This window comes from Pezoporus flaviventris, unplaced genomic scaffold (assembly GCF_033815535.1).
Source record: "Pezoporus flaviventris isolate CSIRO_AGI_PZ_B2104156 unplaced genomic scaffold, CSIRO_AGI_Pfla_v1 ptg000002l, whole genome shotgun sequence".
Taxonomy (NCBI): domain Eukaryota; kingdom Metazoa; phylum Chordata; class Aves; order Psittaciformes; family Psittacidae; genus Pezoporus; species Pezoporus flaviventris.
The window spans coordinates 81,035,150-81,060,294 of record NW_026892550.1 but is presented as its reverse complement, the minus strand read 5'-3'; the positions used below and the strand labels follow the sequence as shown (position 1 = coordinate 81,060,294).

Genomic DNA, 25,145 nt, shown 5'->3' with positions numbered 1-25,145 from the left:
ATGCCTTTTTTTCCTCCTTCTGGTTCATACATTTTCACTCCTTTTCAGATTTCTGGGCACGTACTGTACCTTGTGATGACATGGAAGAACACGGTCTTTAAGTCTTTACTAATTGTTACTACTGTATTTTTAAAAGGAGCTATTTAGGAAATTCTAATTTTTGTTACCATAGGAATGACGCTGTAGAATTCAGCAGAAGAAAAAATTAAACAGCAACATTTAAGTAATGCACTTCAACTTTAATTCTCTGCTCCCTCCAAGCTCCTCTTGGACATAAAGAAAAAGACTTTAAAAGCTCACTCTCCCCCTCAGTGCTGCTTGACTCTAACCCAAATTAGGAGGTGCAGCCCTGTTATCTATAGCAGGGCTTAGCAATGTCCTTTCCCACCCACAGAGTGTCTTCTCTTCTTCCCAAGTGAAGCCGCAGCAAAGTGCTCCTTGGCTCAAGAAGAGCTCCTCATCTGATTCTTTTTTTCAGCTAGTTTAAAGCAATGTTTATGCAACTTTTATACAATAAGATCTGGATGAATGGAGGAGCATCCAGTTCACTGTACAAGAGCAGGCTGGGCTGCTCGTACCGACTGAGCTTGCCCAGACGAGCTGACGCGTGATTTAGTGTAATTCTGAACAAAGTGCCTTACTAGAGCACTTTTACATGCCCCTTTCTGAATTGGTTTCCTCCTTCTTTTCTATTTGAAAGGTTTAGGTCTACATTAAGTAAAAACCAACATAGAACAAGTGAGCTGATTAACAGTTCTGCTGGCCTTATGCAGCAGGCAGAAAGAGACAAGGTAAGGAAGGACAATAAAAAGCTGACACTCAGACTTGCTATTCCCCCATCTGTTTTTTAAACCTTTGAACCATGCAAACTTGATAAGCAGAAAAAAGTGGAGACAGGTTTTGTTTTCCCCGGCTTCAATTCTTTTATGAGATGCTAATACTATTCTGACTTGTGAACAGCGTTCTGGCTTCCCACCTCATGTTTGGGAGAGCCTTGGATTAGTCAGAAGGAACTACTTAGTAGAACAAGGAATCTTGCACCTCAGTAAACAGATGTCTAGCATTAACAGTAAGAGTAGGATGTTCCTCAGCCCTCAGGAATGGTAGCAGTTCTATTGATTTTCATAGAGTGTGAGGAGCAGCTTTAATTCTCCTGAAGCAAAACATTTTTTTCTTCATAGCTGCTTTGACTCACTGATCCAAAGTCTCAGACAGGAACTGGGAGAGGAGCCTCTCTGGGACATTACAGTATGTGTCCATAACTTCACAGATGCTGTCAGCTGGTGGAGCCACTTACAGACTAAGAACCTAAGCCTGGTTCTTCCTCAGGAAATAAAGATGAGCCAAGAAAGCAAGCCAGTGACCATATTTTGGTATGACTTCCTGGCAATTCCAGTGGCCTTATTTATCACCCTTTTTTATCTCCTTTTTATTGCACAGATCTAGTGTGCTCCAGCATTCTGCCCTGAATTCTTGCTTCTGGAATTGGCTTATCTTTCAGCTGTCTGGCCAAGCCTACTCTAGTAACCCATGGCCACAGGATCCTGTCTCAACAAAGTACTACAGACTGGTCACAGGGGTAGGGAATTACACAGCCATACTGCAAAAAGGCACTATCAGCACTAGTCTATCAGGGTACTTGTTTGGCAAACCCAGCTATCTGGAGACTTGCGTCCAGCTCTGCTTTTAGCAAAGGCGTGACAGCACTTCCACAGCTCCTGCTGTTGCTGCTATTTGCTACAGCAGATAGGTATCTTCAGACACACACACTTATTTCCCTGGAGTTGGCCAAGCTGTTGAAACTGGATCCTTCTATGGGAATGCACAACAGAGGTTATTCATAAGCAAGCTGGAGATTCTGGGAAGCACAGTTGCTGCTCTGTCAAGGTAGTCGATAGCACTCTCTCTCTACTCTCTTAAATTCACCTTTTTGTGCTGCCCACTTACACTTTCATTTCCACATGGATTCACATGTGTGGTCACAGTCAAAAAGAGAAGACCTTAGTCATATTTTATGTAATATTTCCTTGCATCTCAAGGGGGAAAAAAGAAAAGAGGGAGGAGGAGGAGGACTCTGAAAGACTAAGGATGCTTTTACTGGCTTTTCATTAAAAATTATCTCCCACCCAGTTCTAGGACTACAGGAAAACATTTTTACTATAAAATCCTAGTATAGTGATGTCTACAAAAACAATGCTACAGATAAAAAAGGCTCTTAATCCTATGCTGGTGAGGCATTTTAACTGAGCACTTAACTGGCAGTTTTTGTACTTTTTAAATAAAAGGTCTCAAATTGTGAGGAATATCAGGTTAAGGGAAGTCTTTTGGTGTTTCAGTTCTCCTGCAAATACTTCAACATCCTCTTGCATAATTTTGAATCCAGCCAAAAGACTGGACAACAACAGAAACAGTCGACTGAATGCAAGACAAACCAAAAGCAGAACCACTGAAGTTACTGGCAAAACTTGGATAGGACACTGAAATACAAATACAAAAGAGGGGTGGGGTGAGCAGAGCAAGGGAGAAGGAACAGTTTAAACTTATCCCTGTATGTTATCAGCATTCCCTCAGGTATTTTATTCAAGAAGGTAGAATTTCATCTTCATTGTCTTTGTATAAGTGCCATAATCTCCAAGAACCTCTGCCTCACATACACCTTTTGTCCTGAAGGCTAACAGAGCTACTTCACTGGTAGTGCTCTGGTAAAATACCTTCTGGGTAAATGTGCTTTTATAAACAACCCATTCTGAAGTTAATGAAACTATAACATGTTTATGAGCCTGAACCTTGGCACTTCTAATACAAAAGTTACTTCTGGGAATCAGAGCTGGTTGACAGCATCTGAGAGTCTAGCCTAATGCTCTTACCAGTACATCCTACCTCCTGGCTTCTCTTGGGCAGTTTTCTCTAAAACAAATAGTATCATGCAATTCTAAAACTGGCACAGGAGCATGGTTAGACTCGGTGTCCTTATTTCCTCACCCTTCTGGTGCAAGGACATGTTAGAGTGGCCCTGGAGTTGCCAAGTTAATGCAACAGCACTGAACTACCTAGGAGAGCTTGCAACCCTCATGTTATGCTCCTCATGTCACCAAAGGAAAGGCAGTCTGTAGAAATGGATTTTTAACATTTATGCCTCCCCCTTGTGTTTCTACGATATGAATTCACCAGACTATGTTTATTTCTCAAAAGATCTCTCCGAATGCAAACTTTACACATCGTATTTCCTTAGTATCCTGGTAAAAATGTAAATCCAAGAGAGCACTGAGAATAAAAATTCTTTGAGTTACTGAGTCTAAAATTTCCCACTGAAATCAATCAGAATTACAACTATTATAGAAGCCATCCAATATTTAACAGAGGATTTGATCTAAGGGGATAGGAAGCATAATATAAATGACTTCATCTAGCACAAGCTATGAAGAGACAAATTAAACATCACTAATTCTGTTCCAATAGGAAAGAGGAATCTTGCCACCCACTTCACAATAAATGGGATTGAGTTAGGGTGGGAAGTTAGTTGTTTTCATTTTTTTACAGCAATAAAAGTACTTTTATTCTAAAGAACCTGGAGAAAACATTGTGGAAAGCGAGGACAAGAAAATTCCTGGCCTGATCCTGATCTCCCTGACAAGAATAATATCACAGCTGTCCTTTTGTACAAAGAGTTTGTCTGCACAGAGGGAGCAAAAAGTTACCTGATGACAAGCAGAAGGAAAAAATCGGACAACAAACATACCTGACTTGCCCACGCCAGCTCGACCAAAGATTGCCAGCTTCACTTCTGCGCTCTTAGCCATGCTGGAAGGAACGGCGACAAATTCACTCGATTATCAAAAGTGAGGCAGAAGAACTGTTCCCAGCTCCTGTCTTCGGCTTCACCATGTCATTGTGACGTCAATGCAGAGCCTGAAGAAGAACACCACGAGGATGGAGCTGCAAGGAGCCAGGCTCTCCCTCACACACACATCCTTTTTAAACAGTCACGATAAGTGATGCTACATTCCCGCTTTAAATGTTGCTGTAACACCACTGACACATTTGGCACTGTTCATGCAAAACCCACCTTCAGCTTTCAAGCGCTTGCTGTCTGTTTCCCACTGGCACTGTAATTCTGAAACAGGTACTTAACAGTCTGAAGTATCTGCCTCCCAAGGTTCTTTACTTGTTCTTTCTCTTTCAGCAGCAATTGCTGATATTTACTGTATTTGCCTCAACTCCAATGAATTAGCTTTTGTTGAATGTCTTTAAAAGCCGTGAGCACTCACTAATAGTGCCTGCAGATAGATGATCTTTCCTCAAGCCCTCCTTGTCCAGAAAGGTTTCAGTTACTCAGCTGCAGTTGCAGAAAAAACCTCTAAGCACTTATACCTTACTCATCCTGCTAAACAAATCTGTACCCAGATGTTCTTTACTGCTCCTTGTTTAAGCTGCCTCAGCTCATACACAAACATTTGGCAAAGCGTGGGGTTAGAAAAAGGATGCCGGAATTTCTGGTAATACACTTTTAATGGACCACATGGAATTATCTATATTCATAGTTTTGCTGCATGACCTTGAGCAAGTCATCTGACACTTCATATCCTTGATTTCTCTAACCTGGACAGTAAAAATATGTAAGAGTACTTGTCATTGTAGAATGCTTTAAGGACTTGGGTGAAAAAATTACAACTGTGATGATAGTGCTGATCCTTCAGCCCTGACTAAAACATCAAAAATTTATTCTCCCTTTAAAACAAGGCAGAACTCTACTTTTGAATACAACCTGCAATGAAGGTCTGCTGTTGTCCTCTTCAGACGTAAATTCTAACAGTGCCGTAGGAAGCTCTCTGTGTTAAGATTACCCACTCTACACCAAAATGCATTTCAAGTATTTCTTGAGATAAAAGCTTAAAGCTTTTGCCTACTTAAAAAAAAAAAAAAACAAAAAAAAAAACAACCAAAAACCACAAAACAAAAAACCAACAAACTTGCAAAGAGTAAAGACATCTTACATAGAGGAGGGTCCCAATACACCTCTGATGTCTTCATGGTCCTGATTTTGCCTAACTGTAAGTACCAGACCGCGCTCACTTTGCACGAACAGTTGGAAACGCAGAGCGCGTCCGGAGCTGCAGCTGTATCACCTAGCGGGGTAGGTGGATGGGAGGGAGCACCAGCGTTCCCCTCCCACGAAAGCTGCCGGTCTCCTGCCGGTACCCTGCCCGCCCCTCGCCGGTTGGTACCCTCTACAAGTAAGTCTATGTGGATACGCATTCATCACCGCCCATCCCGTAACTTCGGGGGGCCTCTACTCCCCGGCAGGTGCCGCCCGCCCGGCGCAGGGTAGCCCCCGCTGCTCCGGGCACCATCGCTCCGCGGCACGCCCGGCCCCGAGCGCACGGGACACCGTGCCCCCCGCACCGCATTTTCCCACTCACGCTCCTCGCCGCACCCGCGCACAGCACCCACGCTCTCACCTCCTTGCGCGCAGCCAGCAGCGCGGAGGCGCCACGCTCGGCGGTGGAGGCGCGGCCCGTCCCCAGGCGCACACGAGCTCCTGGCAGCGGCGCGGCCGCACAATGCGGAGAGGCCGCCCGGCTCCCTCCGCCCCCCCGCACCCGCAGCGCCCCTCGCCGCCGCGCGGCACTGCGGCGCCCCCTGCGGGCCGCCGGGCTCAGCACGGTGCGTCGCTGGCGTGCGGGTCCCAGCTGCGCTGGGCCAGGCGGGACGGGGAGGGGCGGGCGTGGTGGAGCCGGCCCATCGCTGTAGACCTCTGCCAGAGTCACCCGGTGCCCGGCACGGTCTGCGCGGGCAGCGAGCGCAGCCCTGTCATTCGGCGTGTTTGACGGTAACGCAGCCTTTAATTATGTGGGTCAACGGCTGCTGTTCCCACGCTTGAAGTTTGACTGAGCCCTGGCTAGCCGGCCCGGCCAAGTTTGCTCCACTTTCCACGTCTCAAGCACTCACTTTCCCTCCCTCTTACTTGCTTGGTGCTGCTCAGCAGTAGCACCCTGTGTAACTCTCCGCGGAGCCAGCAAGTATCTCCCCGTCCTGACAAGCCTATCAGCAAAGCAAGGTTTGTGCCTCATCAAACCGCTTTCCAGTAGCACCAACCTTTTACACAGCACTCTTCCTCCCTGCATGCTATCATGGCTTATGGTGAAGGAAAGCATTGTTATTTCAATCTGCAAATGGGGAAAGCGAACTGTGTAATTACATCATGCCCTCCAAGAGGCTAGTGTCACAACCAGGGATCAAGTTCTGAAATGCTGGGACAGAATTCACCAGACAACTCTTCGTTCCGTGTTTATTAAACTACCCAGCAATGTAAAGATACATTAGCAACAGATGTGAATCAGAGCTGGAAAGCACTTGAAGTTCACTGGTTGTTCTTCCTCTGTTTCTCTTCCAGCCCAGATCTGAATGAGATACAAGATGAGTAAAAGAAAAAGCTCTCCCCTCACTGTCTTTCTCAATGCAAAATTAAATAATGGTTGGATCAGAAAGGATCTTCCATAATCCAAGTCTCTTTACAAGAGCACAATAACCATTCAGGGGGTAGGGTGGCAGTCCTGTGGACAGATGAGCGCCTACCAATCATTCCCTCCACACTGTGCCAGCTGCGGGCACTCTGGAGCAGATCTTAAAATAGTTGTACTGCACATCATTCAAAGGATAAAAATATTAGAAGGCAGATGTGAAAGCAGTAGTGTGGTTGATGCTTTACTTGTTAAAAGTAATGCTGAGGCCTTAAGCCTTCAATCTCTGGTTTACATAATTTAGAGGGATTAGTTTTTTCCATCCCCCTAAGAGAGCAACTGGTGAGCGTCTTTTTTGCATCTGGGGAAATGTGTGTTAGTCTCAAGGCTTGACGTTTGTTTTGTGTCTGTGGAACTCACTCTGCATGGGGCTGTCAAATTAAATACAGTAACTGGCTTTTCCAAAGCAGCAGATAACGTATGAAACATTAAAAAACCTAGTGACTGTGCAGTCAGTTTCTGCTGAAGTCTCTTACTGGTGCCAGGGCATACGAACTTAGTAAACACTGATCATGAACACAGGCAAAGATTTCAGATGGTTCAGATGGTTCAGACCCTGGTCCAGGACTGCTTCATTTGTCATTTGCTCTCTGTCTACTTGCTGTACTTCTCATACATAATGTTGATGAGTTTGGGTTTTCTTTCCTATGTAAAATGGGTTTTGAAGGTGTTAAGTTTTAGTCCTGTAGACCAAGGACTACCTTGCTTTGTCACAAGCTGTGGTTTGTTGGTATTTGGAGCTGATGTCACATTCTCTCAGTGGTTTTGCCGCTTGTGCTGATCCTAAAATGTGCTCGTGGGCTTCTGAGATCAAGGTATTTCCCTATGAAGATCATCATGTTACTAACTGCCTTCCATCTTCTAAAAATTTGGGAATAGAGATGCAAAACTGAAGGTACATGGGATCTGATCCCAGATGGGCTGTCAAGTTGGAGATGCTACCTGTTTATCATCAAACCCTTACTACTGGCTTAACATTTTCACTCTGTATGCTTATGGTGTATTTTCTGGAGGTGTTTCTGTTGTGCAAGCCAATGGCATTTGCTTCCTCAAAGGTGGGAGAGAGGACCGGTGTGACACTGCAGGCCTGACAGCTAACACATGAAGAAGACATATGAACAGGAAAGGAATGCTGAAGATGTGGATTTCCTTCTTCCCCACAAGCTGGAAATCCCATGAGATTTTGCAAGTTTCAACAGCTTCCAGAACAACATTCAGGCATGGGGGTTGATAAGACTCATGAGAGAGGGCAAGAGGACAGAAACCTGATTTCAGAAGGTCACTTAAGAGCCTCTGAATCCTTTGGAAAGGAGTGTCATTTCATCTTCTGAACACCTTTGGGTAAACTGGGTCCAAGTGTCTAAAAACTGTAGAGCAGATCATGACTTGGAGAGGAAACAGATTCCTCTTGTACAATTCCTACAGTAAGGAAGGGCTTATTGAGCTCATTACTACTGTCTTTGCTGATGCTGCAGAAGAGCAGCAGCAAGTATTGCTGTAGAGCAGAGCACACTTGGTCAGAGCTGGATCCTTGCCTTAAACAGCAACCCAGCAGTGACTTGGTTTACTTTTTCACCCTTCCTTCCAGCACATCTCCCAAGATGATATTTAATAACAAGTAGAAAAAATACCAAATAAATAAAATGTTAACACAAATATTTGTAGCTATTACTAAAGGTTCACAGGGAAACATTAGGATTGTTTTCTTCATTTTCACAGAATATTTTCCAAATGTTTTTGTGTTGGCTCTCAGCAATGTACATAAATCTGTTCAGTTATGCTAATCTAGTGCCGTAAAAAAATTTGCAACTTTGTCATTAAATTATGGAGGAACTTTGCTGTTATTTTGGTTTGTATTCAATATGAAGTATTGCTGTTTTAAATTAATAGTGCATTTTCTCATATTTTCTCCCATTGCTCATGAAACACTGAGTTTATAACAATGGGTTTTCTTGAGTGTATGCTAAGGGTTTATAACTTCTGTTTCTCTCAACTTTTTCCTCACTGTATAGAAAACAAATCAAATACATATTTTTGAGATGCAGGCTTTGTTACTTAAGAAGCATTTATTTCTAATGTAGTAAATAAGACCACAATCCTGCAAATATCTGTTTGTGTTGAACTTTACATGGACAGTCTTAACAGAGTGGCTAAAGAAGCTACAGCTTCCCCATTATTCGTATCACTTGAAGGTGGGCTGTGGAGTTGCCTGCAGTTGCCTGCTTCAACATTTTGTTCCATTTGGCTTCACAAGGTGCCAAAACAGGGCAGTGGAGATGGACATGGGATGCTTTTCACAGCATCTGGTGGATCTCACACATGCAAATGCCTCTGTGCTATGAACTAAAGCAGGCCTTCTGTCTCGGTCAGCATTTGGTGCATTTGCACAGAGACATGTAAATACACAGCTTTGGTTTCTTGCATTAGCAAGATTTTTATCAGGTATATTTAATAGCGCTATATGTGCAAAGCGGAGAAGCACAATTCAGTAAGAACAATTGCTAAGTAGACTAGCAAAGCATAAACTCATGTTTTATTACTCATGGCTAATGGATACTCTTCGTATTGCCTAAGTTAAAATGAATAAATTCTGCTAATTTGTGTTTCTTCTCACCTGTGCCATTTATTAGGTTGTGTCCTGACAGTGTGCTTTTAAAAATGGTCAAGCTGTGACTCCACACTTACAGGAAGACAGCAGTGACTGCACTGACTCCATCTCTGTTTGGTATGTTACTACTGGGTTTGCTTTTCTGGTATTCTTATTTCTCCCTCCACACTTACACAGATCACAGAGATCCTTTAATAGGTTTTTGTTAATGTAAAATTAATCTCCCTATAACCCTAAAAGAAGGCAGGGTGGCTGTAACTCTCTCAGAATGGTTAAATACCTACTTGCTTTAAAACTGAAGAGGTTCTGTTTCTACTCCAAAGTAAGTTTGGATTGATAACTAAATCACCTACATAATAGTCTGCAGACTAACTAGTACTCCTCTATACAAATATCTAGAGATATTTGTGTTATGGTTCTAATAAAGTACAGTTATAGAATTGAAAAAAAAAACCTGGTAACAGTTGCAACAAATTTTGCAACAAATGTGCAATACCAGACTTTACTAATGAATGAGTTACACTGATGTGTCATCCTAATTTCTTACAGATGTATTCATGTTCTTTGAAAGGACCAGTGGAAATTGTCATAAATTTGTTTGCTAATCATTTTAATGAATGCTAGCCCTTATTCTTTCTCAATGGTATTATAATTGCAATCCGGATTGCCATAGGGACCCCACTGTAATTCATCATTGCTTCAGTGTTCAAATTCTCTGGTGGAACTAGATATTGGTGTTGACAACATCTGGAGTTTTATGTCTCTCATCTTCTTTCTACCTCCTTCCCTCTGTTTAATCAAGAGAATGGGAAGGGGAAATTGCTGCCGTTGTTGATATCTTCAAGAAACTGAATGACTGCTAGGACTTAGGAGGATGTCTAGACGTAGGATGTAACAAATACAGGCCTGTTCACAGAGGTGAGACTGAGGTACATCTACTTTCAGCACACTGTAATGCCATTTGTCATGGCATGCCCAGAAAGGCAGGAAGCCACATTTTCATCTTCCATTCTGAAGCCAACCAGTGGCTTTAGCAGGGAATGCCCTTCCAAGGAGAGTGCCTGGTGACCACAGTACATGTTTAAGTGTGATATATTCATTATATTATGTATTATTCCATTTCTATCACTGGGGCTGTTTCATGTTGTATAAAACAGTTCTGTACTTGTATCAAGGAGAGAGGTAATTTATAGTGGTTTTCAGAGAGGAACCTTTATCCATGCCTGATGAAAACCAGACTTGCTTCCTATCTAAGCCCTTCAGATGAAAGTCCATTCTCAGGGATAGGGTTTAGAAAAGGTCATGGTTACACTGCAAGGGAAGTCTTGACTGTGGCATATTCCTTAGCATAGACCATGTCTGCCTGGCCTTGCAGTAGTTGACAATATGCTGCTTTGTGGGAATGTGACTATGGAAAATAGCAGACACATCAACCTGTGTCCTTTCTAAAATGGCCTGATAACATGTACAGCAAAGTACTGTGGGAATAGTGGGCACAGCCAGGTGGCAGGATGGGGTACGCAATGCTGTCAGAGAGAAGAAATAGACACAGCTGAAAGGGCTAATCCTGCAGCCCTGTGTCTAGGATGAAAAAAAATGTGGCAATCCCTGCCACAAAGAATATTTACTCCCTTTTAGGAAAACACTGGGTGATAAAATGATAGCACTCTTCCTCAAAGCAGTATGGTATTTTTGGGCAGGGTACAGTGCTGTGAGTTTGATTTATGTATAAGGCAATGAAGGAATTCAAGCAGCCTCAGACTGCACGGCTGGTGAAGGAAATAAGGTCTTTCAGTGTTAAGGGAGCTAGTTGGAGCTCAGATGCTGAGTATTTCTGTGCTGCTCTGTGGTTGCAGGACATGAGGTGATGGTGCTAGTAGATAATCTCTCCATGTCTGGAAATCATTATTGCTAATCAGTCTAGCTTTTGTATACTGATTATTGTTATCATATTTCTTGTCAAAATTTTTGTGATCTAAGCTTCAGTCAGCAACAAAGATCTTTAGGCACCATTTGTAAATGAGTGATTATCAAACCAATATAAAATTTTATTAGGACAGAATGAGAGCCATCAGAAATACCCTCCAAGAAAATAGAGGGCAATGTTATCAAGCCGATGCTTGTTGTAAACCCAAATTTCTCAGCACATCACCCTGTCCAGCAGAGAAATCCTGAAAGAACGTATTTTAAAAAGCAACTAGTAATGCCAGAATTTCAGAAATCTTTTAAGCACACATTAGATTTCCACAGACTCCCTGTTCACCTATAGGCAAAGCTCAAAGGATTTAGTAAAACAGCAGCAATTAAAAGAGGAAAGAAATACCTAAGATTAGTTCTTTACTTAGGCTTCCTGTTTTCATATAAACATAAATCCCATGGAAAACAGTGTAACATTATTACGGAGATTTACTAACCAAGCAGTAGCTAGCTTATTTAAGCTGCTCATTATTCCAGTATCCACTGATAGTGGAATAGCAGGAATACAATTAAGAGTACTCCTTAAGGAACACAATCCACTAATACCTGCACTATCCCCTTTATTAGTATGGTATAATAATAATGTCTTTAAAAACTTCATTGCATGTTTTGAGCTTGAGTCAGACAAAAGATTAAAATAATAAATGTCACATTTTGAAATACTTAAAGCTAATACTTAAAATTAGTTTAATTTCATTTTGTTTTGGCTCTATCCAGGAAAAAGAATACCTACAGGAAACTCATAATTTAGAGCAATGACTGTAGCTGCAATATCCCTGCATGTTTAAAGAACATTCCGTACAGTGGCACATTGTTTTTTTCATTTGTTACTCAAGTCTTCTGCCTCAAGAATGAAATTGCACATTTTCTCTAACATTGCACAAGATTGTAGTTCAGTCATTTAATGTGTACAAGCACAAAGCGAATGGGCACTGAGGAAGAATACGTCAAGTGAAATAGATTAGTTATAAGAATTTCACAACAGTTTGGCTGGTGTTGGTTAAACTTATTCTAAACTGAGGTTCTTAAATACAAAGACCAGTGCTTTTTCCACAGTCAAGATGATTTCTGTTTACATCTGTTTAAGAGCAGAGGTAATCTGGAGTCCTTGTAGCAAGGAAAGAAAGATTAACGATTTTTCCATCGTGTTCCATATCTAGGCTGAAACACCAAAACAACAACTCATTGCTGTCCTTGAAACAAAACAAGGAGATGTCAGAGGATTTGGAAGTATCATGCACAAATCAGTGAATGGTGGTGTGTCTTTTTCCAGTAAAGTAACTTTGACAAACATAGCATAAATGCTTGTAAATATTAGTACTAACATAGCGTTCATAATTTTCTTACCTAAAAGTTTTGGTAAAAAATGTTAGAAGATAGTTGTTCCAAATTTTTCAGTGTCTGTTTGGGAACTCTTTAAGAGGTCATGATATTTCTGAAGAATTCATAAGCACATTTTCTAAAAATCAGGCACCCAGAATTGTTTTGCTTTTGAAAACACCACTCGTCTAAAATCACTGTTAATTGAATTAGTATTCATCTTCTGAGTGATTTAATTAGTGGATGCTGATGTATCTCATACCAGTTTGATGTTCAGAGAACCATGATCCAGTATTTTGTAAATAGTAGTTCCATATTAGGTGTTTTCAAGGGAGCAAGCAGTCAAATTGAGGTAGCTCATACCATCCCCCTTCCATGTGATGTCTACATGTTCACAGTGCTCTGCATTTACTCTTAGCCATATAAGTGCATTGGAGCAAGTTTTCTGTTGGTTTTAAAATTGCAGATTACTGTTTATTGTAACCTCTCATGATTCAGACAACAGGCTGAGACACAGCCTGAATACAGCGTGATCATATGCAGCAAGTCTATTACTGGAAAGTGGGAAAAAGTATCCCTAGCTGTGGACAGTGTCTACAGCTATTGTCTCCATTCTATTAATGGTATCCTCTTAAAAACAGCTATGGGTGGGAAGATTATTTCATTTACCTTTAGCCATTTAATATACATCAAGTCTAAGCTACTGATCTAACTTTCTGCAGTACACAGAGTTACCTCTAACAGGCAGTTCATCATCTCCTTCTCTAAAGGCATCTTGGAGGCTCCAGTGTTTCAATACAACCTAACAACTTACTACAATAATCTACTTCCAGCAGCCCTTCTCATATAATATAGCTGGAGGTTGGTCACAGGCATCATTTTATAGTCAAAATGACTATTTTGGTGAGATACATTGAGTCTAGTGAATTCTTTTTCTTCCTTTTTTTTTTTCTCCCCCACTAATTGTAAAGTGATTTTAGTTGAGTAGTTCAAACAGAGCCATTTTCTATTGGTCAAATAAGTCCTATTTCCAGATAAAGTCTTGAAGGTTTTGTTCTGCAGATCCATCTCTATAAAGTATATTTCTCAAGAAGTGACTGCCCCACAGGACTTTTCTCCAGGAGTTCAAAACCTGGCATTCATATTCTACATATGTGCCTTACCAGGCAGCTCTGTGACTGTCATTCTTGTTATCACAGAAGATGAGAAACATATAAAAAAATACATATATTTATGGAACAACCTTGCATACAGTTTTGGTCTACTGACAATTGTTTCTTTTCAGGACCACATAGACACCTTCTGGAAAGCTTCGTATGTGTCATTCCTGAAGACCTTCTCACACATGAAACTGTCACTTTGTCTCAGCTTCTGGCTTTGTCTTCCTCTGGCTTTTACAATAAGAATAAATAAAAAGACAGCCTAACCACTGTAACTGTGAACTAAGATCTGCCTGGCTTTGTTATAAGACTGAGGTAGTGACCATCATCACCTGCAGCTACATAAAGAGCTTGATTGCTCTTTCTCTAGAGCCTGAATAGGAGAGAGAGCTTGTTTTTTAAGGAGGTCCACTATTGTCTTCAGTACTAAACCCACTGGCAACTACAAGTCTTTCAGTAAAACAACCGCCTCCAGATGCACACAGCTATTTAACGTGGGTTTCAGGGTGGCACCTCTTGAAAGGCACAAACTAGCAGTCTGTATTTAGAGATTTGAATTCTTAGGCTGAATGAAACAAAGATTATTTTCCCTTTTAGGTTTTCTGGGGGTGCCATGGTGAGAGGAATGCATTTTTATGTCTTTTTTAAGTCAGGCAGCATGTGCATTCCATGGCCCTGTGCCATCTGCATCATTAAGCCACCTTCTTCCTTGATTTGTATTACTCTCGCAAGCACCAAAACTCTAACTACCCAGCCAAACTAAAAATAACCTCTGAAAATAGTCCAATGTGAAAATGTTTGCCTTCCAAGACAGAAAGCAACCTACTTTTCATAGCCCTTCTCCTGTGTTAAAACCCCGATTAAGTTACTGGTTACTGACAGTACCAAGAAATTGAAAGAAACTAATTGCTTGCAAGCTACTTCTGAATCACAATTAGAGAAATGCCATGTAGATGCAGCTTTGAACTATCAAAACACTGTTAGACCAACTATATGGAAGAAATACACTGAGCTCTTAAGATAACAGTGGTTATGCATAGAAATTTCCCTAATGGAGTGCAAATTTATCTCTCCTTTCTTTGATTTGTGCCAAGTGTTGAACATTCATCATACATTTTTAATAGTGTTCCTGATCTTTTTCATTTTTCACATGACAAATTGGAAGGTTGTATTAAGTGATCAAAAATTTGGAGAGAAAACTAACCCTAGCAATGTGTTTGTTCATTAAATCTTGCTTTCTATGTATAATTCAGCTTGAAAAAAATTTAATATGTTAAAAAAATGTATACCTCAAACTAAAAAGAAGAAAGAATCATTGCAAAAGTTCTACCCTGTAAACCTAAACCAAAACTGGGGATATGGATTCATGATTTTGGAGGGCTTTTATTTTAGGAACTCATCTGTTTGAGTGCCAGTATGCTGCCAGTGAGGAAAATGAAGGAGTCCTCCAGGTAACTCAGAATACCTGCAGAGCTTGACTTCTGGGTCATATAATTCTTAAGAGCAGCATCTCCTAATCACTGCTTTCAAAGGGAGCAAAGATGTTTAGCCTCCCTGTGTAAAATTAATTTCTTGGAAGTAATCCCTTTGCCTGTTAAGACTTATGACTCCCCCAGCTGTCTTTCCACTCATGTGCAATGTAAGGAGAAAGCATGTAGGGATGCAGGCTTGTAGAACTGTTTATTAATGGCTACATCAACCACAAATGGTTGTTACATATGAACTCAAATTGATTGGAAAATGATCATTGCATACTGTGGGTGGTGTAAGGCTCCTGGCACAGGAAATAGTTTTTGAGATAGGGGTCTTACCAAAGCTCTTTGGATGTTTTCGTTTAATACGCAGGAAAAAACAAAAGACTAGACCATTAATGGCTTCTTTGTAATCTGTTGGTGTTGCATCTCAAACTGCTGAGACTGTAGCAGAACACCATTGGAGCTCTGTAACCAAACTACAAGAAATGCTTTCATTCTGTTATTTAGGCCAACAGCAGTAGCTAAGAGAGCATTTCCAAAAGGAAGTGGGGTGAAGAATCTTCAGATCCTGTCTGCCTGATTTAATACCTAACTCTGAAAAGCTTTGTTAATCAAGTGCAATGAATTGGGGATATCTGAAAAAAAGGGTTGGAAAAGCTTGTTTATAATAGGGTTTCAGTGACTATGTTTGAATTATATTTACTAAAAGCCTTTCTGCTTGGTGCACTTGGTCTCAGACAACAATATTCACATTTAAGCACCACCATTAAATCCAAGGTCCTACATCTAAGGTTTTTCTGCAATGACTGTAACAATCACTGAAATGCAGAAAGGATATTCTCATTTCTAGATACCTAGTCTATTGGGTGGTAGAATTCACCTATGCACTCATTGTTTTAGAAAGGAATCATAACTTTTATCTTCTTTTTTTGTCATGGACTAAATAAGGCACAATATCTATGGTCTGTTAGCCCATGGTTAGGTGATACAGGTACAGATTAGGGGATTACAGAGCAGGTAAAGTGACTGCTTTGATTGTGGCTTATTTTAGCATGCATATACTAAATTTGGAAGAGTATAGACATTAGCACATCCTAGTGTAAGGATGACAACCAAATTTATGAGTTATTCAACATCGTCCTATGTGGTCACATACGCCTGAATACTCTGGAGCTTGTCTGAACTTGGAGCTCAGCAGAGTTAGATCCCAGAAGTCAGTACTTGGATGGGTGCTGTGGGTTTCCAGCTGACATAAAGGGGGAAAATGTTTAAGCTGAGGACATTCAGACTTAGAAAAGGCTACTCAGAGAGGTTGTGGACTCTGTCCTTGCAAACTTTTAAAACACAGCTGAAGAATGCTGTGGGCAGCCAGGTCTGTGTTCGGTGCTGAGCCTGCTTTTAGCAGAAGGCTGAGCTAGGTGACCTGCTGAGGTGGCGTCCAACCTGAATTATTCTAGTACTCTGTGGTCTGAGTTGAATTTTATGTATCTCAATGCAGTTATTTATTTTTTGTTGATTGTATGCTTACATGAGTTGATTGTAATGATAATGATCATTGTATCATTAAAAATGAGGTCTCATTTTCTGGCATGAGTAGGAAAAACGTTTTTCATAGATTATCTAAAGATAGCACTAATTGCCATAAGGCTGACATTGTTTATGCATAGGAAGACTTTCCACTAGTGGCTAATTATAGGCTATAAGATACTCAGTAGCCTATAAATGAAGTAAATAATAAAAATAATTGTAGCGTAGCTTCCTAGGATAAAAGGGTGGGTTTTTTTCTTTTTTCACTTTCTCTTTGAAAAGTATAAATTGCTAAACCCATGAGCAGATTTGTAATAGAAGCTGAGTGGCCTGGAGTATTCTCAATTCACAGAAATTATACAATATAGGCATCAAATAAAAACTTTGCTTTCCAAGATTCACCCACAGCTAAAAAGTTTAGTCTAGTCATGCTGGACTTAAAGCTCCTTGTTTCTCTAGCAATATACTAGTTCTTCTTTCAGTTGGAAAAACAATTACCAGGTATTCTGTAAGGACATGCTCTTCCTTTTAGTCACTGATCCTTCAAAACAGGTAAATACAAATGTGTCCAAAGTTGTCTGTCTCTCCATTGTTGAAAGAGGCCTAATTCATTGTCTCCTTAGTTATTCTGGAGACGTGGATGTCGGTGTTAAAAGTTTTGAGAATGTAAAACGTCCAATGTTTTCCAAATATTAGGAGAATATACAGACTGCAGAAATGTGCTGAAAATTGATTCTCTGAAGGCAAGTAACAAAAGCTCATACAGCTTTTAGTGGTATGGCTTCATAGTGCATCAGATTTCCAACTTCTCTTTACTTCATATTAATGACTGCAAACATGAGTACATGGTGTTTTTCTCACTATGGGACTCTTGCGTGGGCCTACGAGTTCCTGCTGGAGATTTTCCCCTGCAAAAGCGGTAAGTCTCATCCTCCCCCATCCCTTGTGCAGCTCATAAAAAGGGGCAGAAATAAGGGAGAGGGTCCCACTGTACCATCTCAGCTCATCTAGGAAAGGGCGGGCGTATGAGCATGCAGGCAGCCTGGCTTTGATGACAGGTGGGCTGAATTTTGACCTTGATTTAGGTATTTTGCAGCGGTACTGCTCTTTAGTGGTGCCAGTGGGTTAGAGCTCACTTTTGCAGGGACTATGAAATCTATCCCTGAAGCAGTGATCTTTGCCAGTAGGCATGTTTTGCTAGTTACTTATAGCGTTAATTAGTCTTAATAGCTTTGGGAACATGTTGGTGGGAGGAATGTGCTGGTTAGGTGGATTATCTGCAACAATGGCAAAGTCCTTCAGGGTGAGGCTTGGTGGAAAAGGCTGTGTTCCAAAGGAGAAATAATGGTTTGCATCATATAATTAAGAAATGTATCACTTGAGTATACATGCAGTGAAGGTGAAGTAAGTAACCTTTTGGATAGATTAATTCTGGCATTTAATATTGTTCAAGTTAACCATGCCAAGTGCAAGGTCCTACACCTAGGTCGGAGCAATCCCAGGCACAGCTACAGGTTGGGCAGAGAAGAGATTCAGAGCAGCCCTGCAGAGAAGGACTTGGGGGTGTTCGTTGATGAGAAAATGAACATGAGCCGGCTTCAGTGTGCGCTCGCAGCCCAGAAAGCCAACCCTATCCTGGGCTGCATCAAAAGGAGTGTGACCAGCAGGTCAAAGGAGGTGATCCTGCCCCTCTACTCTGCTCTTGTGAGACCTCACCTGGAGTATTGTGTGCGATTCTGGTGTCCTCAACATAAAAAGCACATGGAACTGTTGGAACAAGTCCAGAGGAGGGCCATGAGGATGATCAGGGGACTGGAGCACCTCCCGTGTGAAGACAGGCTGAGGAAGTTGGGACTGTTCAGCCTGGAGAAGAGAAGGCTGCGTGGAGACCTCATAGCAGCCTTCCAGTATCTGAAGGGGGGCTATAGGGATGCTGGGGAAGGACTCTTCATTAGGGACTGTAGTGATAGGACAAGGGGTAACGGGTTAAATCTTAAACAGGAGAAATTTAGATTGGATATAAGAAGGAAATTTTTTCCTGTTAGGGTGGTGAGGCATTGGAATGGTTTTCCCAGGGAGGTTGTGAATGCTCCATCCCTGGCGGTGTTCAAGACCAGGTTGGACAGAGCCTTGGGTGATGTGGTTTAGCGTTAAGGTGTCCCTGCCCATGGCAGGGGGGTTGGAACTAAATGATCTTAAGGTCCTTTCCAACCCCAACTATTGTATGATTCTAAGTTCTTTTAGCCTTTTTTTTTTTTTATATAATGTATGTAAACAGCACACAAAATAGGTGTTTGATCTGAATCTGTACAGAAGGCTGTAATAATACTATACTTTCTAAACAGAGTGCCCCAGTTTCAGCTGGGATAGTGTTAATATTTTTCTTAGTAGCTGGTACAGTGCTTCATTTTAGATTTACTATGAGAACAATGCTGATAACACATTGATGTTTTAAGTAGTTGTTAAGTAGCGCTTACCCCGATCAGGGACTTTTCAGTCTCTCATTCTTTGTCTTTGAGGAGGGGCACAAGAAGCTGGGAAAAGCAGAGACAGGATACCTGACCCAAACTAGCCAAAGGGGTATTCCATACCGTACAACATTCTGCTCAGTATATAATCTGAGGGAGGTTGGATGGGAGCCACTGATTACTGCTTGGGTCAGGCTGGGTATCCGACAGTGAATGGTGAGCATCATTTGGGTTTCTTGGGTTTTACTCCTCTCCCTCTTTTTCCTATTGTTGTTGTTATTATATTTTACTTTTATTTCCATTATAAACTGTTCATATCTCAACCCACAGGTTTTACTTTTTTCTGATTCTCTTCACCATCTCACTGAGGGGGCTGGCAGCGAGCAAGCAGCTGCATGGTACTTAGTTGCCAGCTGGGGTTAAACCATGTCAGAGGGACAATTTGAACCAGTTTGGGAACTGCAGTTGCTATGGAAGGCAGCAGCATTCTTTGAAGGAGTTGCAACTCGTAAAGGTGCCACAGCAGTGTTCTGCAACATTTACCTGTAGGAAGGGACATGAGGACAATCAGATATTTAGTTATAGTTCTTAAAAGAACACTAATAGAAATTAACACTTCTAAATACCTTTAGGGATCCATTCTTTACTTTCTGCTTAAATTAAGCTACACCCAGGCTCCGGAACCTGGAAATAGTTTTTAGGTTTCCAGGCTAAGTGCATGTCCAGATGTATTTTGATGCAAGTCAAGGCGAGACCCCAGCATGCACCCGCAGTCACTGTCTGCCTCACTTCCACAAAAAGGCAGCTGGGAGCCACCTGGCAGCAACATGAAGCGTATCTTCTAATGTTTCCACAAATTAGTATAAATGTAGCCCCCTTGTTCCTAAAACTGGGGACTTGTGCTGACAGTGGAAACGACTGAATTATTCAGGGTACCACTGATCTGCAATGAGATGTTCTCGACATATTTCACTAACTCTTAAAATACACCTATTCAGTGGCCAGCTCAGCTTGCTTTTCTTGCTGGAGGTTGTGTCAGTGCATATGTTTTTGTTAAAATACACCCTGAAGGAGTGATATGCACAAGATTATATTAATGTTTACAAAGACTTAATATGTCATAAATATCATAAACTTCCACCAAAGCAGATTCTTTTTTGAAGGATAGTGTAAAAATCCTTAATTATATTGACGTCAACCAGAAGTATTCTTTTCTCACAGAAATATTGTGCACTTGCACAATAACCACTTGGTTTTTGTAGGATAGTCAAGTAGTAACCCTTTGAAAAAGACCAGCTAAGTGCCCAACACATTAAAGCAAAACAAGATTAGTGAATTATTTACTACATTAGAAGCAATTTGTATTTACAGCAAAAATACAAGATATCTAAAATTATAGCACTTCTACTGAGATGGAAGTAGGAACAGTGTGCTTAGGATCATTTTGTCTTAAAGCTAACTTGAACTGCTTTTGTTGTTTGTTAGATTAGGCAAGATGTAGTTCAGCTGATAAAGAATGGAGGTTTTGTCAGATGATGCACTTTCCCTAAATCATGATTGACTCTGAAAGGATTTGCTTTGCTTCTTATGCAGTTTTTCTATTACACAGCCTGTCTGAGACAAGTTTTGACCAGCTTTGCAATGAGATGTGATAACTTTCTACTGCTCAATTTAACTGCAATAATTGCTGTGAGCTGCAAATCCACATGGTGAAGTTCAGACTGAGTTGCTGTCAGAGCTATGGAGAGAAACTTCATGGAAATCAAGAGACTCCTTCTCTTGTTCTCCATCCTTTTGAGGAGGCAGGAAAAGAGCAGATTTTGCCCATCAAGATGGAGTAAGTAGCCTGTGGACATTATGTTATTCAGAAATATGTGTCAGATAATTTTAATCTGAGGAAACATGGTAAGAATGCATGTGAGTTGAAGACTAGAGCACTGTGAAGGCTGACATGTTTTGAATTCAACTAGAGTAATAGAAAACAGAATTTTCCAACACCTCATACTTGAATGAGAATTTATTCCCTAGTATACCACAGATTTCTGACCCAGTGAATTTAGCCAGAAATATTGTGAATTTATGTTTTTGAAAGACTTGTTGCATCTAAAAGTTTATCATCTCCCATAACCTTGTGGGTCTCTAAAACTTACTGAAATATATTAATGGACTTTAATTCCTTTGCCCTGGTTTTTTTTTTTTCAAGCCCTCTTGGTTTATGGTTGTTGTCAGGAAGAGCCTGTGCCTATCTTGTTGCCAAAGAACCTGTGGGTTTTTTTAATCCCTCATCACAAAGGGGAGAAAAATTATACTTTGTATAATTTTATGCAACTGTACAGTAGGATCTACAAAAAGTAAGACTTTTTTTCCCTAGTGACCAGCTGCCTGAAACCAGCAGTGCATAAACACATCCATTCACCCATATAATCATTTTCTCAGATTTAAGACACTTCATTGAAGTTATTATGCTTGTGTAAAAGAGCAGCAATGTATGAGTGAGTCGGGCCTTAGGCCTTGGTTTTCATCCAAAAGATAAAAGCAAATGAAGAAATTCAGAGAAACAAAACAATGAGTAAAAGAACAGGAACTGAATCACTTCTGCAGGGAGATTTAGGACTTAATACTGAAACCAAAAACCTACTCTGGCCCTGATCCAAAACAATACTCAAGTCTTAACTCTAACTCCATCAGCAGTTTCACTGAAGCCAAATGTCTGCCCAAGTACTTTGTAGGCTGGGGCCAGAGTATCTATCAGTAATTTGCAGGACTGAACCCTCAAAGAAATGATCTTGGCCAAGTGATAAGGCCTGGTAATGAGCTGAACTTACAAGACAGACAGAAGGTGCTGGCTGTGGGCGTACCAGTGAGTTGCTAAAATCCAGTGAGGGTTAGTAGGGAAGCTGTAGCAAAACCTACTAAAAGAAGATACCTTAACTATTATTCAAACACTTTCAACAATTTTTTTTCAATTAAAATAATTTCTAGGTAGGTTTTGAAACACATAATTTTGAGAACTGAAAATTTTTGCTGTGGCAAAATCCCTTTTTTGCCGTTAAATTTTTCATCTGAATTTGTCAGGTCAGAAGTGAGAACCATAATTGAAGTATGTAAGAATGCCGCCGCATTTGATCTCTGGATATAAAGGTTATTTTTTGGCTTTCTTCTGAAATAAATACCTCTACTGTTTGTCTAGTTATTTGAGTGGTATATAGTACTCTTCTGTTTACACGGTTTTGAAGGTGCACAGTCAGTTTAGTGGTACATGTATATAGATGGCTCCTGGGTGGGAGAGTGACCGTCCTGCCTCCTCCCATAACTGGCCTATGAGAGGTTCTGTGTCCTGCAGGGCCAGTTATGCCTTGTGCTTGCTCTGGGACTGCTGTGTTTTGGATTCTGCATGCTCCTTTCTAACCCAAATGTGATAAAAACTTGCTTTATAAGGAGTGATTTGTGCAAATAACCCAGGAATCCAGAGCTCATATATGGGTCAGAGCTCAGCTTCAAGTCTGAGATCACCCTTTGCTGGCTCACAATGAGCTGGTTTAGAACTCCTTGAGCTTCCCAGGATTTGCACTGGGATCCAATTGTCTTTTTTTTTTTTTTGCCTTGGATGCTTGGATCTGGGACTGTGGTTTGTACCATTTGAGACAGGATATTCAGATCCAGAGAGTTTACATCTAGATTTCATCCGAGATGTCTCTAGTTATGAGCACATGTAGAGGAAGAGAAACAGCATAAAGAAGGTGACTGAATTCCTCAGTGCTCCGGAAGTGTTCATGTTCAGTTTCGTTTGTATTTGGACAAAGATTTGAACTAATTTTCAAATTAGTTAAAAAGACTGCCTCATTATGTCTTAATCTAAACTGGACATCTTTCTAAACAGATGCTTTTAAAAGTGCTGCTATAAACTAAATATAAATTACTGATGTGTTGCAGGAATTGCTAATTCAGAATCTATGGCTCATGGTATTTTAGCATTTCCACTGGATGATATATTGGCTAAATCTTTAAGATGATTAAGAGGAAGACATGAATGAAAGTAACTGCAGATGGTCCTCAAGCTGCTGGAGTGCTACATCCAGATTTCAGATAGACCTCCAGCCGTTTAGGCTCTCATTATGCAAAGCAAAGGTTGCCCCAGAATTAACTTTTATTGCAAGCCCCCTACAAGACTTTGACCACACAAATATCTACTAAGAAAACTTTTGCAGCATACCAATTAATTTTCATTTACGCCACACTTCATTATATGCAGTAAATAAGCGTAAATAGCAAACGACCAACAAGAGTCTTTTTGTCTACTACCCACATGGGAATCATCTAACCTTAATAGGGAAGATGTGCTTTTGGAGTCCAACCATGCTAGTAGTAGTCTTTCTACATTTGCTTTTCCTTAAGAAAATGCAGTTTATGCTCTTTCCCACTGAATAAATGGTTCTAATTATCTGAAACATTTTGCATTTTTTTTCCAGTATTTTATCACTGGCTTCCAAAAAGCCTGGACTTGAAACAGAGTCTTGAAGCTCTGCATGACCACAGCCATTGCTCTTATCCAACTTAACCTTGGCCACCTCAGGGACAATTTACAGCTATTTGATCTGTTATGTAAAATACATCAAAGGTTATTGACCTATTGCCTCCTGCAGTCCCACATGTTCAGACAGGATATTCCAGGGTTGCTTTAGTTCAAGTGAGCAATAATATTTTCTAAAAGTAGCCCCAGTGAAAGTTGTAGGGCTGGCTACTTGTTTAGGAAAGTAATGTTTCCTGTGTACAAGTACCAGCATCCAACTTGGGATAATGGCGCTGTCTCGATGTAAACACCTGACAGGGAAATTCTGCCACTGGTAAAAAACAAACAAACCGAAATCCCCGAAACAACAACAATAAGAACAAAAAACAACGCGCACAAAACCCCATTAGAGCCCTTAGCATTAGCAGCTTTCTTAAAGAAGGGCATCTGCACTTATCTTGAATTCTGGGGGGGGGGGTTTATAGTGCCTAAGAAGACTGAAGAATTCATACAGACCATCCTATGACTGTTACCTGTTACTTTTTCTGGATGGGAGATGATCCTCAAGCACTTGGGTACAAATGCTCCAGAAGTGGCTGCTTTCCAGTATTCTGATGGCTTCAGGAAAACCGAGGTTAATCATATACTCCACATTAAGAAGAAAGCTAGTTCCCTCTTGGGCATTTAGGTTTGAAATTGTTATGCATTCTGCGCAAGACACAAAGAAAGAAAGGTGATGTTTCAGGGAGTAGTCCTATTTTGTTTCTTTCTGCTGTTAGCTGAATAATGGTATTTTCAGAAAGTTAACTCAGAGGGACTTATGAAAATGAAAGTGTAATCAGGGGTATAATCCCTCTCCACATCTGAGAAACTGTGTAAAACCAGTGAGAAGGAGCTGGTTGCTGTACAGCAACAGTCACATGCACTCCTTAAGCCTGATGCTGATAGTGATTCCTTGGCTGGTACTGTGTGACCTTTTCAAGCCTGGTAATGGGAAGAGGAAGAAATGTCTCCTGACTCTAAAAACCTAGTTTACCATTTCACCCCATGAAAAAAATTAGCTCCTTTGTTATAGCAACCGTTTACCCTGTTTGAATCCCAACAAAGGCAAAAAATGTGAGCATGCCTGCCTGGCATAAAGCACGGAAGTAAGCACCATGCCTCCATTTACCTCTGGCTTTCTGTGCCGATGCTAAATTCAAGAGACACAGAATCTGAAATGTATGTGAGAATGTATTGGATGCAGCATCAAAGCATTGTCTTGATCGCCATCATCTTGATCACTCACAGTCTTGCAGAGTGTAGTAATGCATATTTTCTCGCTTATTCTTAGGTTTGTAGTTTGACCCATGAGAATTATTTTTATGTCTTGCTGAGATCGGGGGAGTAGGCAGACTACATCAGAGCTTTGATATATTAGCTGATTAGAGCTTCTGGCAGCCTTCAGGATAGAGTTTCTCAGCAGCAAGTTCTCCAGAGGATTTCTGAGAGTGGGATTACTGTTAAGTTTCTTTTCCTGATCACAGTCCTATTGCTTATACAGTGTGTGAAACAAAAGTTCAAATGTTGGCGTATTCTC

General features: G+C 40.9%; 1 protein-coding gene and 1 long non-coding RNA gene across 4 annotated transcripts in view; one reads left to right on the top strand and one right to left on the bottom strand.

The window, feature by feature from the left end:
- Positions 1 to 5,610, bottom strand: part of RERG (RAS like estrogen regulated growth inhibitor) — a 108,262-nt gene extending 102,652 nt beyond the window's left edge. Inside the window, exons 1-2 of one of the 2 annotated variants that reach the window (XM_061444669.1) lie at positions 5,460 to 5,610; positions 3,740 to 3,909 (exon numbers count right to left, since the gene is read on the bottom strand). In XM_061444669.1, the coding sequence (XP_061300653.1) occupies positions 3,740 to 3,800 (61 nt within the window). In that variant the 5' untranslated portion in view covers positions 3,801 to 3,909; positions 5,460 to 5,610. The remainder of the gene's footprint in view (positions 1 to 3,739; positions 3,910 to 5,459) is intronic. The other variant, XM_061444670.1, reaches the window with a different exon arrangement.
- Positions 3,918 to 20,881, top strand: LOC133264766 (uncharacterized). 2 transcript variants are annotated; one of them, XR_009741763.1, is made up of 3 exons: positions 3,918 to 4,123; positions 9,152 to 9,246; positions 20,666 to 20,881. It is a non-coding gene; the product is annotated as an uncharacterized LOC133264766 (long non-coding RNA). The 2 variants fall into 2 exon arrangements; XR_009741762.1 differs by having other exon boundaries at positions 20,650 to 20,881.
- Positions 20,882 to 25,145: the final 4,264 nt, after the last annotated feature.